This window comes from Schistocerca piceifrons, chromosome 1 (genome assembly GCF_021461385.2).
Source record: "Schistocerca piceifrons isolate TAMUIC-IGC-003096 chromosome 1, iqSchPice1.1, whole genome shotgun sequence".
NCBI classification, from domain to species: Eukaryota; Metazoa; Arthropoda; class Insecta; order Orthoptera; family Acrididae; genus Schistocerca; species Schistocerca piceifrons.
Genome location: NC_060138.1, coordinates 938,952,191 through 938,968,322, shown reverse-complemented (window position 1 = coordinate 938,968,322; position 16,132 = coordinate 938,952,191). Strand labels below are relative to the sequence as shown.

Sequence of the window (16,132 nt, the reverse complement as noted above, 5' to 3'; positions counted from 1 at the left end):
TTTGCCTGCTCTGCATTGGCCATACTTGGCCCCTTTGGCGGACTCGTAGTCTTTCTGACTCGCTACCCGTGATGTAACCAACTGATGCCTCAGTGGCTGACACGGTTTTGCACTTTATTTGTGAAGGGGTTTTTACCTCTCAGTCAGAGGGAGACTGCCTCAGCCTTTTTCGTCCCATTGAGTGGTTGCCAGGATGCTCTGTCGCCTCCTCTGCCCCTAACAGGCAATGGCTGTGAGGACTTCATGGTTCGCCCCAGCTCTCACCCTGACAGCTCTTGCTCTTCTTCCCCCTTCTCTTGTGTTCTGCTTGATTTCTTCTTCTTCTTCTTCTTCTTCTTCTCCGCCTTCTCCTCCTCCTTCCCCTACACTTCTCCCACCCTGTCTTTGTTGCTAGTCTCTTCTGGATATTGTTGGGTAAGCGGAGGTTGGGGGGAGGGGGTGTATCCCCCATCGCACTTTGTGCTTTATGGACCTCTGTCTGCACTGTGGATGGGGTAAGTCATCCACTGTTCTTCCTGTCTCCCCATTTTTTTCCTTCCTTGTTCCTTTGTCTAGGCTTTTTTGACCCTCAGTAGACATTGTAGTTTTATTTCCTTGGATTCTGTACACTAGGCCCTCCTTTGGTATGTGGTTTTGTTAACTTGCCTGTTTCAGGTAGGAGGGACTGATAATTTCATAGTTTTGTCCCTTTAATTATTAAACTTACCAACACCATCTACTGTTACACCTGAACAACACAACGACATTACGTGTTCAGATGTGACAATAGACACGTAGGCTATCTTACAAATGAGAGTACTTGTTGCTCACAGTTTGACTTCTTTGTACAAAGCTATGTGCGCCTTTTGACATCACGTTGTATTACTATAGTCCGATCCATGAATGACGATGGTTCACACATGTTCAAACGAGGATTGTATTGCTGACGATTCTAAGTGACAGTTGCAGTATGCGTATGTGCGTGCTTTCTGCTTGAAGAAAGCATATGTCCTGCAAATTATGTCTCTCCCTTGTGTATGAGGAATGTATCACTTACAACCCCCATCAGTGATGACAACTCACAACAAATGGAACAAAAATTCGCTAAACAATTATCTGCAATCACGTTTAATGCACACATTAGCTATGGCATTCAGAGCAGAGCACTCAGAACACTACTGAACGCTTATTAGCTTTCGGAGAATGTGTGACAGTAGGTGCGCAGAACGAGCCTAAACTCGACCGCCATCATTTGTGACACCAACTATATTTATGGTTGATAACAAGGTGTGGAGTTTGAGAATGGGGATGTCAGCCTGAAACCAGTAACCACTGCAACAGTAAATTGTGTGTTCATGCAACTGAGACGGACAAAATTTATCAAATTTTCCTCAGTACTATACGGTTGCATACCTATCATGCCAGCATGCCTCAAATCAGTAAATGCATTGTTACTTCGCTGTGTACCAAATTAATCTCTCTTTACTAATGTTTGGCCCACTCTAATGGTATCTGCTGTACAGGGAATTCGGTTAGGAGAGTGGTTCTGTGCCTTAGATGGACTTAGGGTTCAGAGCAGTCCAGACCATGATGTTACTAGATTTTGAAACACTTATTACCACGACTATGTTGGGGGGGGGGGGGGGGGGGGGAAATTCAAAACTCTTTCCCTCTAACTAATTCCCGTTACACATAATTATGTAACAGCAAAATAGCCTACTCAATCTCTCATTATTGACATTTGTTCTTGTTTATCTGGTGTCTTTGTTATGCACTGTTTTGGTACATCATCAGTACCTTGTTTTTGCAACGAACCTTTACCTTGTGTTTCCCCAGGAAATTTATCCCTATAACTGTAGTGATACATAGCCCACATATGGTACTGAGGTACTGCCACATACTTTACCTGCTTCGGTATTAATCACAGGTTGAATCCTTTCCGTGCAGGTGCTATGCTTTCCTGTACCTTTTGGCACTCCATCATGTGAATTGTGCCTTATTGAATTTGCACACAGTTCAACTAGTTAGTCCTTTGTAAGAGACTAACCTTGAAGCAGCACATCCCCGACAAGTGTTTTCATCAGAAGGAACATCGTTCCACAAAGCTTTACCCAAAGTCAACTTTGTAACCACTTTACCCTTTTGAGTGAGTAATTAGGTACACAGCAAATTAACAATGAATCTGATGCACTACTAATGACTAAATGTGGCGACATTGTCTGTTTAACTGCATGTGCCAAAATAATTAATACCATCAATAACTTCTTGTGCATCCTTTGCAATATCTATGACAAAATTATCATCCACAGCTATATTCTCAAAGACACAAGAATCATTGGCACATGTACTTCCCTGTCTATGTCCATCCAGGAATACACCTGTCACAAGTGCTGTTTCCTAAGTACAACATCAATAAGCTTCCAATGCAATAGATACCACCTTGGATCACTTAAAAAAATAAAAATAAAATACGGATTGCTGCTTCTTACAGCGGAACAGGTAACTGCAAAAATAGTTTTTACGTCAGACCACACATGTCACAGGTGACGGCATGATCGTCATTGGCCTATAAGTGTCATGGAATTGGCAATGTTATTTCTTCAGTGGGGTGTTTGAGGGTGATTTTGTTGCTGTTTTTCCTTAATAGGAAATTATGAAGCAGATTTCATAAATCTTATCACTACATCAGGTAATGGAGAGTCCTGGTAGAATGTAAATAACTGAACTCACCAAGCATTTAGTCATTGAAAGGGACATAGAAAAGACAGCCTTGTTTTTGTGGCTTTCTATGACTTAATACTTCCACCAATCAGTGAATTCTTATCACTAAATCTATTGGCTGTAAGTTACTGTCCAGTATGTTTTCTTATGTAGTACACTGGCATTTGCATTTTACATAGCCTACAGAGAAATAAACATAGGAGCATTAATCAAACAAAAAGTTTGGTGGTCACACACAATTTATGAAATGCTTGTGATTAATTGGCAATGGTTGGTGTGTACTATCATCACATTTTTTTTAAAATTATTATTATGGTCTACTTTGCAGGACACATCTACGAGAGATCTGGGTTGAAGGACAAGATTTCATCACAGCAGTAATTCCAGCTCTCAAAGACTCAGCATTACTTCACCCTACTGACAATTTGTTCATTGATGTGGTACCAGTTCCACCACCAAAAACAAGACCTGTAAGACAAATCATGCTTTTAGAATAGACAGTTAGTAATTTTTCCTGGTAGAGTAATATTAGAAATTCACCATTGACAGAACAGAAGCAGATTTTGGTCACTCATCTTCCTTCCTTCCTTCCTTCCTTCCTTCCTTCCTTCCTTGCTAATAGTCTAGGGCCACTGGTGTGTATTATTACAGCACACAAACTGGTTTTGCTTTTGTGGCTTCCATTAAACTTTCCTTCACTCTGATATATGAAAAGCACAAAATTTTGGATGTTCTACAGTATTAATTTATTACATTAATGGATATTCAGCTTAAAGGCTATCAACATAGTTATGTGATGGTTTTGGAAAGCAAAAACTAGTTAACAAAATAAATTAATACTGTAGAACATTCACACCTTTGGCTTTATATTTATAAATGAAAGTTGTTCTGCCAATCAACAATGGAAGAATCAGTTAAAATAACTTTACTTCACCTTATTAACACAAATAGCAGGCATGTACAGCTTTCTAATCACATGCACATGCTCAAACATCATAACTATTCTTCATTTAATCTGTCTTAACTTGGAATTACATTCAGTCACCCCACCATCATAAAATTTCTCCATGTGGAATGTTAATATTTTTAGTAGCCTATAAGTGCACTCTGCATCTTTGTAACAAACTCAACAATGTGTAGACCTAGAATGATGTGGCCGTTACACAAAAAAATCAACAAAAATAAAACTATATCATGTAAGAGCCAATGTGCGAAGAGTGTGATACAGTATCAGGTGCGTCACTATCCTTGTTTTAAAATTTAGTATAGTTTCAACAAATAATATATTGGTTATTATTAAAGCCACATGAAATAAGCAAATAAACTTTGAAAATTTAGCATTTTGAAATTTGGTTTTTGCATTTATTTAGCATTTATACTTTTTGATGTGTTCATGCATTTAAATGATCCTAAACAGTATATACAAACAAAATTCTTACCTTCAGCTTTGATTTTTTCTTTTTCTCTACTCAGTTTTCTTTTTTAATAGAAAATAGAGGAAATTGATTTTTTTCCGTAACACAACACCATATTGCTGATTCTCGTTCAAATTAACACACATTATAGGTCTATTGCAAATGTTTATATACTGAATGCAATCAATGAAGTTGTTTAATAGTGTCTAGCTCTGTTGACCTTGTGTTACAACTAAATTATGTGTTGAGAAGTATAGCTTCACATCCACACTATTGGTAGGTGCCCAAACTGCAGATAAAGCGGCTCTTCGAAATTCATTGTATTTAAGCTTTTCATCAAGTAGAAGCTGCACTTTATCAGGCTTTTCATTACATCTCAAACAGTTAGCTAGGTGCCGGTGGAATGACAAATATGCTTAAAAACCTGTCAGATAGAATGCTTTCAAATTGTGGAACTTTTTTGTGGTGTATTAACAGCAGCAACTTCATTTGAATATAGCTTTGCATCACAGACTGTGGGGTTGAAGAGCTCACCAATGTTTTTATGAAAAAAATATTAGCAGCGGATTTGTGACTGTTGTTTGTAGATGTTTTCTGTGTTATGTTTTGAAGTGTCTCAAACAATTAATAGTGCCTGTTAAACATTCACAGTTTCTTTTCAGTAGTAATTTGATACTCTCAAGTTCCTCCTATAACGATTGTGCAGATGGGTAAGTTGTGCCTTCTAGTGTTGTAATTAAACTGATAATGCTAGCACTTGTTAGTCACAAATTTGCGCTGCAAGAAGACTAAATCTGAAGCAGTTTCATTTTTTTATATCATCAAGAACGAGCTCAGTGACAGCATTTTTGTGTTTCAACAATCTGAAAAACTCTTATGATTGCTGGTAAATGTGTGACCAAGTATGATACTGTATTAAACCGAGAATTCCACCCTGTGATCATTGATTGGGAAAAAGGTTTTTTTGGCAGGTGAGGAAATTTCTCTTGAAGGAACTGAAAGTATGCACTTTTCATTTTGTGAGAGTGGAGGAACACCATTTGCACGTTACTGACAATAAAGTTTAGCTCTTTTAGTTCTTTCATGAGAAGATACCATCAACTAAGTTCATTTTGTGCACCCAATATTTGAAATGTATTAAATGGTCTCCACTCAATATTTTAACATCAAAACAAGATCCCTTGTTTACAGCAGCAACTGATAATAAACCCACTTTTTCATATTTAATGCTGTAGTCTTTTAGGGTCTCATAGCAGCCTGGGCTCAAGTTCTTCTGTCAGCAACATATAAAAGTTACAAGAAACCAGATACGCTTCCTGTTCTGATGTTGCAGTCACTGCCTGAAATAAAACTGCAAATAAGCACGTTCCATTTTTGTGGCAAGTTTTGTCAGCAATAATCTCAATAGGAACATTTTCCACAGCATCTTTGATTTCTTCTTTCATTTCATCACTGTACTGTCTGACATATTCTTGACAAAGTCTATCTGAACTGGGTATACAACCAGCACTGGGTATATATTTATTCAAAAATGATCTAACTACAACATCATCTAGTTAGTGAATGGACTGATTGCCTTTAAACACATTTTAACTATATTATGGTTGATAGATGCATTCTCAGTTTTTTTAAATAGCATCTCTTCAAGAGCAGCCTGCCTTTTAAATGAAGTTCCTGCAGCCACTGCAGATGCTTTTCTTTGCTTGTGACTAGCACTTTTAATGTGTTCTCCTAAATTCTCTCTCTTCTCTCAGTTGAGTTTTTCATTACAAAGGTGGCCCATAGAAGAATTTTTGTAGTGAACATAAAAGCAATCTTCTTTTGGATAGGCATTGCATCACCCCTGTAAACTGAATCGACCAATTTTTAACACACTGCAGTCACTTAACAACATTCACAAATTAACAAAATGCTACACCATAAAGATTAATTAAATTAAAGTGTGCAATTCCAATTATACCTTGCCTATCTGCTGAAGAAACAGAACCATTCCAAAATCACTAACTATAACTTGGCAGCCCACTAGCAGAGTGTGCAGGGAGTGGGGAGAGTGGATAGGATTTGCTGCGGGGAGAGGTGGGGTGTGTGGGATAACGAGCTCCACCTCCAGCTACACAGTGCAGGTAACAAAAACTTGTGTCTTGAGCTTCCATGAGCTCCTTATAACTGGCTACCTTTCCTGAACTGGAGTAGAAAGTAACCCCACAGTGGGCCAACAACTCCGTCATCGCTCATTTTAAAAAAATCGCAATGAAAATAGCATAGCAAAACACAAGTGGTTACAGCACAGCTCAGGAACAAAAACAGACAACAATGCTGTCAACAATGGCTAGGGACCGGAAACCATAGCATCTATTTTTGGCAAAATTCGCAACTATTTTTTGCAAAATTAGCGTTTGTTTTTGTCGAAATTCATATTAGTCCTTTGAAATTGACTGTTAGAAAAAGTGATGACTGCAACTTTTTCATTGAATGTTAGCTCTTGCAAAGACTTGAAAACACCTTTTTCTTCTGAAATGGCCATTGTTTTTTTCATCACTGCCAGTTAAGTGACTGCGTCTCAGATATGTGGTGCTTCTGGACATTATTTGAATTTTCCTGCCCAGTTTGAAGCATAAAAATTCTGCAGACTAGAAATTTCAACCTTTTTTGGGCATTCATAGCCCTGCGACCCTGAACGAATGGCAACTCGATTTTAACGTTAAGGGAAGAATTTCGATTCCGTCAAAAAACTTTAGAGATTTTGTTTTCCAATCACTATAGTGCAGAGTGCAGGTGCTATGGCTATAGGCGCAGATAGTCGTGAGCGTAAACAGACTAGAATTTTGACCGCCATGGGGGAAGGAGTGGTGCGAGAAAACAAACTCCGCCTCCATTTCGCTGGACAGCAGCCTTTAGCAAAGTTGACACATTGTCAGGGATCGCCAATCTCTTCTGGTGTTGTAAAGGTCGTTATCAAAATCTGTGATGGACCAGGATGAGTCGCTTCATTTATTTCAAAAGAAGAAAAGAGCAGTGTGGAGCACAAAGCATTCTGGGATGAACAATTGCTTGTTGAAGTTAGCAGAGACTGTTAACGACGCAGTTCAGGCCCAACTTATAGTGTTATTTTGGATGCAACTACTGTTCGCAAATCCTGCCACCAAACTTGCCATGTGAAAACTGTCTGTGTTACACTATGTTTTGAGCTTTAGCTAAAAAAAATGTGTTTCTTTCCTATAAAATGATAGGTCCCATGGCTGAGTACCACATTGCATTACGCAATGTTTATCTTAAACAGAACATTCAACCATCCACATAGCATGGTTCTAGATCGTTAAGTGCATTGATACAGCATTGGGTTTGTACACTATATTTTGCAATTAGGTTCTTGCGCACATTGTCTTTCCAAATCGAGCTTTACCAGATGACGTGCAATGTCAGTAACTGCTTACATCTTACATTTGCGATATTGTATGCAGAAAGTAAAGCTATCTCAAACTATCTCTGATAAATAGTTCAGCTGGGTACAGTTCAATATGAAACAGCATCTGTTATGTAATTTCACGTTTTTGCATTTTGAGACAGAATTTGTGTCTATTGCAAAATGTAAATTTTTTCTGTTCCCAAACAATAGCTAACAATGTGATGCACTCTTGGCAACGAACATCTGCAAATCATTAGGGCACGAAATCTCCTAACTGTTGCCAACTGCTACTGATCACAACTGTGGAGGCCTCGGACCAAGCTATAGTTCCCCCGTAGTATGTTTGTCGCTTTCCTGACAGACTTTCTGTGTTTAGTACAAGGATGCCATGCTTGTGTCTGGATAGGGAATGGAGTGAATAAAAGTGAAGCAAAATATTGCTAAGCATTGAGTTCAAAAATTCTACACTCTTATACTTTAACCCACAACGTAACAAGAAAATGTACTGAAGTCATCTAGTAAAGTGTGTAAGGTGCAGATGGTGATTTTCTTTTATGGATCTTAACTTTGATGCTTGTTTCTTGCCTCAGTTAATTTTTCAGTATTCTATGCAGGTAAAAATCAAATATCCTTGGTTTAATGTGCACTTTTCAGTGTCGTAAAATATCATGGAGACTTACCTTGTTTTATCTGCTCGGTTGTAGCTTGGTAGCGCGTAAATATCTGTGTTGGACAGGTTAGCAGAATGTTGTGTTTAGCACATATACAGTGTGAACATTAATAAAACCGGTAAACTGCAGGGATGGATTTCTGACTGGAATTGGAGGGAAAAGAGTCCTATGAACAAGTGTCCAGAAATGATCGTTGCCATCGTAGATGGCGCTTTTGGATAACAGTTTCTCTGACCATGTGTGATGTGTTCCTTGTGTTGCAGGCTGTAAGATTAATGCAGCTTGCTATAAGCAGCAGAATGACCCAGTATTCATGTCGGGAAATGTTGAGATGGGTTTGTATACAGCCAAGCAGATAGAAAGAGGCAGCACACCTATACCTAAAACAGTACCCTCGTAGGCACCAACCACATCATGCACCATTTCAAGCCCTATTTGAGTGTGTGTTTGATCGTGGTTCTTTTCAGACAGACAAACATGCAGGGAGATGGCAGGTGGTGCCTACATGAGATTTCGAGGACCAGGTCCTGCCTCTTGACTGTTTCCATCTGCTTGGCCATACACAGACACCATCTCGGCTTGTTCTCAACATGAATACTGGATCATTCTGCAACATACAGTACACTGGGTCAATCACACAGCCTGTAACACACGAGGAACACACAGCACGTGGTCAGTGGAACTTCCTTTCATCAGTGTCACCTGCAGTGGTGACGGCACATTTCTGGGCACATGTTCATAGACCTTTTTTCCTCGATTTTCAGTCAGGAATCTGTCCCTGCAGTTTGTCAGTTTTATTAATGTTCACCCTGTATAGCTACACAATAAGTATTTGTTTACAATTGTAATTTTCACTGTTTTGTTATCTTCATCTGCTGATTTCATATATAACCACACTGATATATTGTAAACAGTACAAGTCTGGTGTCTGTATATTCAGGTATTTTAACACTTAAATAATACATTTCACTGAAGTATACTAATTTTAAAAAAATTTACTGAAATGTACTGATTTCACATTTTATCACACTTCGAAATCGACCTAAAACATAATGTGCTGTACCCAGGCAGTGTTGGAGTAACCATTTTTTCCCTTTTTAAAATATTTTACATTTATAGCATTTGTGAATTTCATGTAGCTCTAGGAGGGACATGGATGAAATACAGTTGAAGGTAGGAATAAAAGTGAGGCTTGAAGGAAGGAATAAAAATTGGGCTAAGGCCCGTATCACACTGTAAAAGATTTTTACCAAATTCGTGGCTGAAACACTGTGTAAAATAAGAGAATGTCGCATTGGGTGCAGGATTGGAATATGAATGGCCAGAGGTATTCTGTAGGTTTTCCCCCTAAGGTAAGTCTTTCCACTCCCGGGATTGGAATGACTCCTTACCCTCTCCCTTAAAACCCACATCCTTTCGTCTTTCCCTCTCCTTCCCTCTTTCCTGATGAGGCAACAGTTTGTTGCGAAAGCTTGAATTTTGTGTGTACGTTTGTGTTTGTTTGTGTGTCTATCGACCTGCCAGCGCTTTCGTTTGGTAAGTCACATCATCTTTGTTTTTAGCTATATTTTTCCCACGTGGAATGTTTCCCTCTATTATATTAAAAGAAATACTTCAGTTGATTGAAGAAAGAAGGAAGTAGAAAAAAGTTCAGGGAAAGAAAAGAACATAGCAATACACCAGGTGTGTGAGAAAAGTAATTAGATTGATTTTATATCTAGCAGAGCTCTTCCTCAGCCCCCCCCCCCTCCTCCTCCTCCAATCAACAGTATTGTCTCGATCAAAGTAGTTTCCCTCAGCAGCTATACACTGGTGGAGTCGTTGTTCCCAGTCGTGACAGCAGTGCTGAAAGGCTTCAACAGGTAGGGCCTTCAACATGCCAGTCACATTCTTTTGTATGTTCTCCAGAGTCCCAAAATGGCGTCCTTTTAAGACATTTTTCAATTAGGCAAAAAGAAAAAAGTCACAAGGACTCAGATCAGATGATGATGAGGGGGGGGGGGGGGGGGGTGGAGAGGTTATGGACAACAGCAATGCCTTTTGAGGTAAAAAATTCCTTGGGGGACGTGGTCATGACATGGGGCATTGTTATGATGTAGCGTCCACCTGTCTGCAGTATCTGATCTCACTCAATTCACCTTTTTCCTAAGTCTTGGAAGGACATCTTTGTAAAACACTTGGTTGACAGTTTGTCATGGAGGAGCAATCTCACAAGAGCACACACTCATTTGACATTTTCGTCAGTGTTTCAAGTTTAATGTCTCCTTGAGTGAGGTTCATTTTGAACGTGTTCCTGGCCTTCCAGAAGTGATTTGTGCCAGTGAAAATCTTGTGCTCCTGTTAAGGAATGTTCTCCATAGGTCTGTTTCAACTTTTCAGAGGTCACGCTCGCGGATTCCCAAAGTTTATCATAAAACTTGATGGGAAATGACTGCAGGAAGAATTTGAAGAAATAGAAAAAGAAAAGATTGTCTGAAGGACTGATTCAACATTTAGAAAAGTCAAAATATCCTTTCGTGAAATTGAAAGCGAAAGCTGCAACATTAAGGAAATTCCAGTATTAAATGGCGAGAAGATAGTGCCTAGGTGGAAAGAGTACATTGAAGACCTCTATGAGGGTGGGAAATTGTCTGATAATGTGATAGAAGAAGAAACAGGAGTCAACAGCGAAGAGAAAGGGAATCCAGTATAGGAATCAGAATTTAAAAGAACTTTGGAATACTTAAAATCAAATAAGGTGGACGGGATAGATAACATTCCATCCAAATTTTTAAATTCATTGGCAGATGTGGCAAGCAAATGATTATTCTAGTTCATCCACACAATCCCTAAGATAGGAAGAACCAACAAGTGAGAGAATTATCACAGAGTCAGCTTAACAGCTCATGCATCCAAGTTGCTGACAAGAATAATATACAGAAAAAGAAAAGGTAAAGGCTCCAGGAAGGGAGTTCTGACATTGAGGTTGATAATGGAATCAAGACTGAAGAAAAATCAGGACAAGTTCAGTGAATATGCCAAGCTAGGAAAAGTGTTTGACAATGTAAAATGGTGCAAGATATTCAAAATTTTGAGAATAGGAGAAAGCTACGGGAAAAGATGTGTAACATACAATCTGTACAAGAACCAAGAGGGAACAAGAAGATTAGAAGACCAAGAATGAAGTGATTCAAATAAAAAGAGCATAAGACAGGGATGCAGTCTTCTGTCCATACTGTTCAATTTATACATTGAAGAAATAATGATGGAAATAATATAAAGGTTCAAGAGCAGGATTAAAATTCAAGGGTGAAGGATATCACTAAGATTCACTAACAACATTGCTATTCTCGTTGAATGTGAAGAAGAACTGCACAATTTATTGAATGGAATGAACAGTCTAATGAGTACAGATTATGGATTGAGAGTAAATCGAAGAAAAACAAAAGTAATGAGAAACAGCTGAAATGGGGACAGTGAGAAACTTAACACCAAATATAGGGATCACAAAGTAGACAAAGGTATGGAATCCTGCTATCTAGGTAGCAAAATAACCCATAATGGATGAATCAAGGACGACATAAAAAGCAGACTACTATAGTCAAAAAGGGCATTCCTTGCCAAGTGATGTCTACTAGTATCAAACATAGGCATTAATTTGAGGAAGAAATTTATGAGACTGTGCTTTAGGAGCACAGAATTGTGTGGTAGTGAATTGCGGACTTTGGGAAAACCGGAACTGAACAGAATTGACACATTTGACAGAAGAGTGTTTAAAATTAGGTGAACTGATAAGATACGGAATGAGAAGGCTGTCCGCAGAATGGATGAGGAAAGAAGCATACAGAAAACATTGACAATAAGAAAGGACAGGATGATAGGACGTGTGTTAAGACATCAGGAAATAACTTTCATAGTACTGGAGGGAACTGTAGAGCAAGGCTAGGCAACCACGAAGCTATCACAATGTACTCTTCCCTACCACCATATCAAAGTTGCTACATTTCTAATTTTTGGACACTATAATACAACTGTTTAACAACAAAACTTTCACATCTTTACTATGTTTTCAAAACATAAGAATTTTATTGCATAATGTTTTACAAATACATTCTTATGTTCATAACACAAGAATTATTTTACATTTAATGTGAAACCTGAGTAGAGGTGTTAACAATATGTTCTTGATATTTGGTGTGTGAATTGTTACATTTAGTCAAATTCAGGAGGCTAGCAGGTGTGTTCATCAGTCAACCTTGTTCTGTGCTTATTTTTAGTAAAATTCATATCTGAAAATAATGATTTTCAAAGGCAAGGGGGGGCAAACAAGGCCTTTATCCTAAGTTAACTTTAATTAATATAAGGCATTTCCCCTAAGGAATAAGAGGCCACAGTTTTTGGGTCTGCAACAGTTTCAAGATGTAAATGATTTTTTTATAGTTATTATTTCCAGTTCAACAGCTGCCCTATCTACGTCAAAAAACATTTTCAGTGGAAGAAGTTAAATTCAGTAGTTTGAAGTTATCCCAAGACAGATACAAACTGGGTTACCATAATTTTGATTTGCAGCTTCTTGTATTGGCCGTGTTTGCAGTTGGGTTACCATCCGATTGAAATATTTTTGAAATCTGAAAATCAATCATTGAAGTTATCCCTTTAGTTGAAGATAATTGTTGCATGACATTCACTAACGTAAGATATCTCACTTCCTTGTGTTGCCGTCTTCAGAGTAGGTAAGAGTCTTCACTCATCCCTTCTACGGCAGCATGCCCACAAACTCAGTATATTAGTAAAGGAATTTACTTCAGCAATTTCTTTGTAATTATCTTGAAATTTCAAATTTAGCCCTTAAAATTTTTTGGTTGAGAATCAGAATGTGTAAGCCAGAGAGAATGTTCAGTATAAGCTAACAGACAATTCTCTTCTAGTTATTGCAAAAAAACAGTTTTATAGCCAGTAAATGATTGAGGAAACATTGAAGTACTTTTCCCTTCTTGAGTCAACACAATTAGAAAACTATTTTCAGAATCTCTTACGCCTGGAGCTCCCTCTGTGGCAATGACTACAAGCTTGTGGATAGATGTTTTCTCAGATAGAATGAATTATTTCATGACAAAAAATGTATGTTCTCCTCTTGTATGGCCTTTCAAAGAAATTATTTTCAAAAGTAGTTCTCTGACAGCACAGGTGCTAGAAAGAAACCTTACAAAAACTGGTAACTGAGCAGTGCCTGTTGCATCATTGGACTCGCCTAATTACATTGAAAAATAAGAATACTCAACCAAGTTTGTTTTCAGTTTAGAAAAATATATCCGTAGACATTTTTTCAACTCCTGTTGTGAATGTGACAATATTATGAAAAGGATGGATTGCTACTTACCACATAGTGGAAATGTTGTTGTAGACAGGCACAACAGAAAGAGTGCTAAATAAGTAAGCTTTCAGCCAAAAAGTCTTCTCGTGAATTACACACACACGCACACGCACACACACACACACACACACACACACACACACACACACACAGTCATAAATGCAACTTGCACACACATGACCACTGTCTCTGGCTGCCTTGTGTGTGTGTGTGTGTGTGTGTGTGTGTGTGTGTGTGTGTGGTACAGTTCAGAAGAAGGCTTTTTGACTGAAAGCTTACTTGTTTAGCAGTCTTTTTGTTATGCCTATCTGCAACTTAACATTTCTGCTATAAGGTGAGTAGCGATCTATCCTTTTCATAATATTCTCATTATTCCAGCATGGATTTTCCACTTCTTGTGACCATTTTTGATGAGAGTTGCAGGGACCAATGGCAGCCACTATATCAAATATGTTTTTGAAATTCTGAAACAACTTATCAGTAGCATTTTGAAATGCTGCTTTTATGAACTCACCATCTTCCAAGAGTTTTCTCCTTTCCACCTATACAAACACAGTAAGAAGCAAGAGCCGTAGCAACAATTTTGTCTGCTGGCTTCGTGAATATATTTTGCTGAAAACATAAATGATTTTTAAATTTATTGATTTTTTTTTTTTTTTTTTTTTTTCGGCATTCCGATTTGGGTGCAATGTTTTGAGATGTCTCTCGACGTTTCTCTACTTCATAAATGCCATAGTAGTTTGAAACAATAAATAAATGCTTGTGCTGTTTCTCTCTGTTACAAAATATTCGTGTTCTCGTTTGGAATGAAAATGATAAATTTTATGATTTTTGGCGTGCAATCACTATACGTGATGTTGTTGGACTACTATTTTTTTTTTTTTTTTTTTAACTAGTTCGTGTTTGAAGATCTTTGTCACAAAATCTTCCTGATGACCAAACAAAAACTTTGAGATAATATCCAGTTTGCCGTGGGGATTTGTGGTGGTGATCTCGCTAAGTGTCAGCATGTATGCACGGGTTAATGCTGACCGTGCACACAAACTATTTACAGTGTCTGGCCAACATTTGTTACATGCGCTATTACAGCATAGAAGTTGGTAGTGCACTGTAATGACATGAGACTCACTGACTTCTTCATGCACATAACTAAATCAATAATGTGCAAAGGTAAATAAAATAAACTAGCAACAAATGGAGGCTGGTTCAACTAATGCAAGAAACATGATTCGTGCTTAGATGTGCTGAACACAGTTTTAGAGGTTCAAGATGGATGTTTTTACCAGTTATTTGTGCTCATTCACAAACGAAACAACACATTTGGTCCCCCCCCCCCCCCCCCCCCCCCCGCCCCCACACACACACACTCTTGGCACTCGCAGAGCCTACCAAATAAGCACTTGTGATCGACATGTTGCGACCCTCCTGTCGATGGTAAAAACTGTAGAGGAAGACAGAGATTGGAATACGTACAACAAATAATTGAGAGCATAGATCACAAGTGCTACTCTGAGGTGAAGAGTTTGGCACCGAAGAGGAATTCATGGTGGACCATGTCAAACCTGTCAGAAGACTGATAATAAGACAGTGGTATATTGTGACATCTGCAGCTTTCCACTACACATGCGGCATCTATGGATTACCAGCCTGTGAGGAAGAGACTTTGTGACATGGAATGCAACCATCTGAGAGGTGGAAGTCAACAGTAGGAAGGTGGCTCATTGAGAAAGAATGAGTGAAGTGGATTTAAGAGTTTTGAGATTCTGGAGGAAAGAGCAAAGGTTGTCCATGCCCAGGAGTCCAGATAATAAAAATGACAGTTCTTGTGACCTGTTAACGAACGCAAATGTATCTGAACTGTGTATTTTCATGTTATAAAATAACTATATTTTCAATTAATTACAGTTCTATATACTTACTTTTAATTCTGTAGTGCATTTAATTTCTTCCATACATCATTCAAAGTGCAGCCACATCGAATGCAAGTGATTGCTGCAGTTATTCTTTTATGAGATTCTAACACTATTGGATCTATGAAAATATCAGTTTTTGAAAATATCATGTAACCAGATTGAGAAAAAAAATCAATTTGTGAAGTGGTGGCAGGAGAAACACACACACACACACACACACACACACACACACACACACACAATGTATTTTGCAAACTTTTGGAGCCAGTGGCTCCTCCTTCTGGCAGAAGGGTTGAAGGGGAAGGAAGAGGGGTGAAGGAAAAGGGCTAGTGAGGTCCAGGAAAAGGGGTAGAAGTCGGAAAACTCGCCCAGAAAACCGGGTCAGGGGAGGCTTACTGAGTGGGATGATAAAGAAAGACACTCAATTGTGGTTTTTGTAGCTAGCATTGTTTGTTAGGAAGAATTTCATATTCTTGTACTTACGAATGATCATTGTGGTGGTAACCATGCACCAAATATACTTCATCATGTTATAGGTTAAAGGCACTAGAAGCAAGTGAAGCGACAAGCATACAGTGACAAACTTGTGTAAAAGCTAGGACCATGCTCTAACTTTGATAAAAGATATCTTTAATTAAAGCACACGAAGCACATGGTCAAAAATTTGACCAAAG

At 38.4% G+C, this 16,132-nt stretch overlaps 1 protein-coding gene across 1 annotated transcript in view; it reads left to right on the top strand.

The window, feature by feature from the left end:
* LOC124776695 (DNA-directed RNA polymerase I subunit RPA1) overlaps positions 1 to 16,132 on the top strand; it is a 307,614-nt gene that overhangs the window by 83,214 nt on the left and 208,268 nt on the right. The window contains exon 7 of the mRNA XM_047251802.1: positions 3,029 to 3,196. Coding sequence (XP_047107758.1) covers positions 3,029 to 3,196 — 168 coding nt within the window. The remainder of the gene's footprint in view (positions 1 to 3,028; positions 3,197 to 16,132) is intronic.